General features: G+C 39.2%; 1 protein-coding gene across 1 annotated transcript; it reads left to right on the forward strand.

Moving 5' to 3' along the window:
* The first annotated feature begins 2,860 nt into the window (after window positions 1-2,860).
* Window positions 2,861-5,429, forward strand: LOC149243444 (uncharacterized). Its single transcript, XM_089367812.1, has one exon. The coding sequence runs from the start codon at window positions 3,336-3,338 to the stop codon at window positions 5,151-5,153; it is 1,818 nt and encodes a 605-aa protein (XP_089223938.1). The 5' UTR covers window positions 2,861-3,335; the 3' UTR covers window positions 5,154-5,429.
* Window positions 5,430-5,753: the final 324 nt, after the last annotated feature.

The following is a 5,753-nucleotide window of genomic DNA, read 5'->3' on the forward strand; positions in this document are numbered from 1 at the left end:
TCTTTCCTTTTCGTGTTGTCCTTCTTAGTTTAGGACAATTCCTCTTAAAATTCCCATATTCATTACATTCATAACACTGAATCTTAGACATGTCAATTTTCCTTTGAAATTTCTTTTGAGGCTCAAATTTTCCAAACTCCCCTTTCCTTCTTGTGATAACTGCATATGCTTGTGTTTGTTCATTTGATCCAACATCATTCTTTGCATTTAATATGGTTTCTTCAATCTTACACAATGACCATAAATCATTGAATGGTGTAGTTTCCTTCTTTCCATAACAACTTGATACAAAGTTCCCTCATTCATCCGGTAGTGCATTGAGGACAAAAGTGGTCATCTATGGATCTGACATTGTTTCTCCTAGCTCTTGTAGTTGATCTCTTATTTGAAATACCTTCATAAGATATCTTCCTTTAATACTTTCATCTTGTATAATTTGGTTCTTAAAGATATTATTTCCCCTGTTGTACTTACAGAGAAAAATTCCACCAACTTATCATAAATTTCTTTCGATGTCTTCAATTTACTACATAGGGAATGAGAGAATCCTTGACAAATTCAAGGAGGATTCTTTAAGCCCTTACTTCTCCTTTCATATAATTTGATAATGTTTGAGATTGTTCTTGTGGAGGTTTGGAGATTAAGCCTATGACATATTCAATAACTTCATTTTCTATGAGGATCAAATCTATTCTCTTTTTCTATGCAAGGTAGTTTGATGTCCCAATAAGTTTATTGTCCTCCTTGCAGAAAATAGTCATTTTGTTTGTAGATTGAGACATTGATATAAAGTACTTACTTGACAAATAAATATGTCTCCTTGATGATGATGTCATCCACTAGGTGCTTTTCTCGATGACGATCTTCCTTCTTCAGAATGGTAATGCTACTTCTTCGAGATAAGGGGAGATGTTCTTCTTCCTTCAAAGATGCTTGAGATGTGCTCCTTTTCTTCAATATGAGGGAGATCACTTTGATTCCTTTGATGATGATGAATTGCTCTTCTTACTTACTTTTAGATGATGATATAGAATGAGTGAGGCTTCCCAAGATGCTTCGAGTGTGTAAAGTTCTTCTTTCTTTAATATGGAGATAGCGACCTTGAGGTTTTCCTTTCTTCTTTCAAGAGTTCTTCCTTCAAGATGATAGGATATTTGTGATATGATGACTAGGTCTCCTTGATGCTCTTCTTATGTTTTTCCCTTGTGAATCCTTTTCGATTGAATGACCTTCAAGTTGCCTTTCCTTGTCATCTTAGCTTTGATACCATGTTGAGAAATCTATGGTTGCTAGATTAGGGAGATTTCTCTTTACTTTGATAACTGCTTGTGATTTTCTTTACTTTAACTTGTAGTCTTTATAATTAGTTTTTTCTTCTCTTGATTATTATTGTGTTCTTATCATCAAACAACTACCAAACTATGAAGATAAATAACACAAATGTACACAAGATATAGGTTGCTAGCCAAGGCCAAAACCTCTCCTAGAGACGAAAACCCACAAGAAATTCTTCAGCTTAGAGAAATTTGAAATGATGAATTCGAATACCTTTAGACCCAAGACAAAGACCCCTCTAAGACCAAGTCAACCTTCCTTCTTGATGAGATTTCCTTCAAAGTCAAAACAACTTCCAACAACAGATTTTTGGCCCTTCAGCTATTTACTGCAACTTCAACCCCAACTACTCTTACAATTTCTACCTAACAAATTTTCCTACAGCTTCACTTGCAACTTTGACCTAGCAACTTCACTTGCAACTTCGACCTAGTAGCTTCACTTGCAACTTCGACCTAGGCAGCTTCCAAAAACTTCAACTTCCAACAACTTTGCTCTTAGCAGCTTCAGAAACCCTAGTTTTTTTTTGCACGTGAGATAGGGAGGCCTAAAAACTTCGATTTTGTTGTCTTCTAGCCCTTGTCTTGTCCTTCGCTCCTCTTTCTTTCTCTTCTTGTTGTGATTGAACTTGATTGGATACCTCTTCAAACGAGGTTGATTTCTTCTTATATATAGGCTTCTAAGGAGGTCGAATTACCCTTCATGAGGTCAAGTTCTTCTCTTGCTAACTGACTTGGTCTTGGAGGGACATTTGATCCAATTTTGACTCAAATAGATTCTTTTGACTTGAGACAAAATACCCAATAGAGTTGACTACATATGACAATGACCCTTTTAACTTTTTGACTATATGACAAACCTTAGAAACACACAATGGTGCTCTGACCTAAAAATAAATTCACATTAAACATGAAACCCATGTTATAAAATAACAATAATAAATTTTCCTCATCAATTACATAAAATCAATTAAAATCAATAATATATGGAATATTATAAAAACCCAACCTAAATACAAATTTCACACGAATATGTACACTGCAACGAGTAATGGTATCTTTTACAACTTCATATAACTACAATGATATTTAACCCAACATGACCTTTTATGGGCAAAAGCATAACTTGCGAGCACAATTCACAAACGCCCCTGGTGAGAGAAACTAGAGCCTGGTTGGCTTTGGTACACGGGAAGACTTCTGGTAAAAATAAGTAAGGTGTAAAGCATTGAATAATAAATGAATATGAAAACCAGCAACAAAACTATAGTATTGAAGATTTATAATAATCCAAACCCTGTCCCAGCAACACAATTAGAGTTATAATAATCCAAAACCGGTCCCAAAAAAACCTCTCATCTTCTTCATTCTCCATATTCTCGTCTTTAAAGAAAACATCAATACATTTTAGCATAAATACGTCTATGAGTATATGGTAAGCATACTTTATACCATTGATTCTAACAAGCATCCCACATAAGATGAAAATACACCTTTTAGATATTTCAACAGAGATTTCCCATCATTCGCTTCAATCCATGCAAGTCTCAAAACCAGGGTTGAGAGCAAACAGAGGTTAAGTTTGAGGGATTAGAATTTTGGGTAGGCTAGCAACTACGGATTACGGATTTTGACTGCAGATAATTCATACCTTTCCTTTTCCTCGGCCTTCCTAAGCTCCCACTACTCTGCTCCCTGGAAACAACCCCACTAGACAGGGAGGGCTTGCCCAACTCACAGAGGGGCGTATAAAGTATTCCAGTCAGCTCATCAGACCAGGGAGGTTAAACTCACACAGCGTATTCATCATCTGAAGTCAAATTCATTGCAGGCAGAGAAATATGAACCTGAGGACGACCAAACAGAGTAGAAGTTGCCCTATATAGTGGCTAGCATACCAAAGTGAGAAACAAAGGACTTATTGTCACTTCGACCTTCATTTCGTGTTTGGGCACACAAATTTGACCCAGAAACAACAGCTCCCTGACTTTGTATTTGGAAATGGGTGTCTTCGGAGATTGGCAGGGAAGTGGATACACAACGATGCAGATGCAGTTGCTAATTATAGAGTCGATTGTTTGGTTGGGATGGTTATTTGCTATAGCTTCAGCACAGCTCGAATTAAGTGAAACGCTGACAGGAGCTGTCAGCTTTCCCGATGGAGGAATCACTTGCGTAGGCAATGTAGCTCTATTCATTGCAAGTTTGTTAAGAGGAAGGTTTTATTTGGAGACGGGTGTCAGGGATTTCATGGCCACTGTAACTGGTTCAGCCAAACTCAACGACATAAATGGATTTGGAGTGACCACGCTACAGTGGCAGATGTTGGATCGAGATGCTTCTGTTGTGATGCTGTCAAGCGATGTGTCGAATTCTTCCATGAGGCAATTCATGGAATATATCTACAATACCCATCGTGTGAAGTCCATCCTATTGAAATGCCTTTCTGTAAAATCTGCATTGAGAGATGCATCAATTAAGTCAAAATTGGAATCTGCAGCAGCAGAGATGTGTGGATGCAACATGTGCAACTGCATTGTATTGTGGACAGTGGAGGATATCACAATCATGCTTGCTGGCAGGTTGCCTGAAACGCTGAAACGGATTTCCGAGTCCATGTGCCTACTGCCATCTCTGCCATGTCTGAGAGAAGGCTGCCATGGGTGCAAACAGGGTCTGTTTCAGGTGGAGGAGACTGAAAATGGGCGGAGATTGACAGTGATTCAACAGAGATTGACAGAGATGGAGCAAAGATTCTCTGTTGCAGTCTGTGAAGCACTTGATTTCGAATTTACCACAAGCATCGAAGAAAAGCCTGTTTGCATCTGCATTCCAGTGAAACCCGCATTCCGTGATGACTGGACAAAGCTGCTGATGAGATCTTTGAAATCTAAAGATAAGGAAGACAGAGGGGCCACAGTCATGGCTTCTGATGCCCTGGAAAACTACTTTGCCAATGGTGGAGAGGATAGGGTGGAAGAAGTATTGTATAGAACTGCCTCATTAGTATTGCCAAGGTTGACAGAAGTATTGATCAACTTCGTACTAACAGGTTGGTTCAAAGTGGATGGCTTCTCTAGCTCTCTGGTAGCCAGAAGGGCAATAAAACGTTATGTTGTGGACAGCAAAGGAAATGGGTTTGCTGCAAATGCCTTTCTAACCAGTGCTGTGGTCATAGTCAAGTCTAATGTTGATAACGGTAGTGTTTGTCAAGTGCTGAACTTTAGGGGTACTGTTTTGGGGATCAGAACCTTATCGTTTATAGTTGGTTGTGCTAACTTGATTTGCTTTTTTAGTTGGGCTGTTCTTATTGCATTTGAGGGAGGCAGTGGCAAATGGTATGAAATCCAAGCCATGCCACTGTCTAAACCTAGAATTACTGTAATAATAACAGCCATTTGTATTGCTTTGGGCATGGACTGTTTGGAATTGTTTTCCAAGAAAAGTGGTGGGAGGAGGAGGCTTGCGATTCAGGGAAGAAAGAGGCTTATGCTGTGGGCAGTGATAGTTTTAGAGATAATGTGCATTGTATTCGGCGTTGCAGTAGCAGGAGTCTTGGGTATAAAGAAGGGCTTTGGAAGATGGGTATATAGTGCTCTGCAAGGCCTGGTTTCGGTTAAGTGGGGTACTGGCAGTTATCTTCTAGGGAACTACTCACCGGAACATGTGCACAGACCTTCCAGTACAACCACGTTGGAGCCTGGCCTTGAAACTCTGGATGGCTCATCTGCCAAGTGGGCTGACCATGGAAGTCTGGTATACTCTTCTGCATTCTTGCTCAACGCGGTCTTGGCTGGTGTTCGGGGCAAGTGGAACTAGTCACTTTCAAAAAGTAGGTCAGGGGTTGAATATATAACCCCCTGCTTATCATGCTTACTTTGATGTCTGTAACCCTCAGTTTTCACTGTTAGTATGCTAGTGCCCTGTTTACAGACATTGTCCATATAAAGAACTCTAATGGCTTGAATGAGAGCATTCATTTAACATAGTTGGCTGAAGTTCATTGTTGGAATGTTCTGCAATCTTTCGAATGGGAGTAGATTGTTAACAACCAAGTGCTGTAACATGAGTTTACAACATGCAAGTGCCTTTTTCCTCTGTGAATTTCAATAACCATGATATTTTGCTATTGATGAGCTATTGAGTCCAAATAGTTGTAGAAAGTAATTTGATATTTGCTATTGATGAGCTATTGAGTCCAAATAGTTGTAGGAAGTAAATTTGCCGAATCAAACATTTTATCTTAGCATATAGAGCACAGTCATAAGAGACCGTGAATTCAAAACGTAATTGACAGTTTGATTCAGCCTCGACTCAAAACCTGTTTGACAGACCAGAATCAGCCAAACCCAACAAACACGAGTCTGACCTAGTTGGGTCTGATGACCACACCCAGAGAGTCTGGTTAGACTCAGCCCC

The sequence above is a fragment of the Pinus tabuliformis genome, chromosome 8, assembly GCF_031772625.1.
Source record: "Pinus tabuliformis cultivar Carrire ecotype Pingquan chromosome 8, CPIR1, whole genome shotgun sequence".
NCBI classification, from domain to species: domain Eukaryota; kingdom Viridiplantae; phylum Streptophyta; class Pinopsida; order Pinales; family Pinaceae; genus Pinus; species Pinus tabuliformis.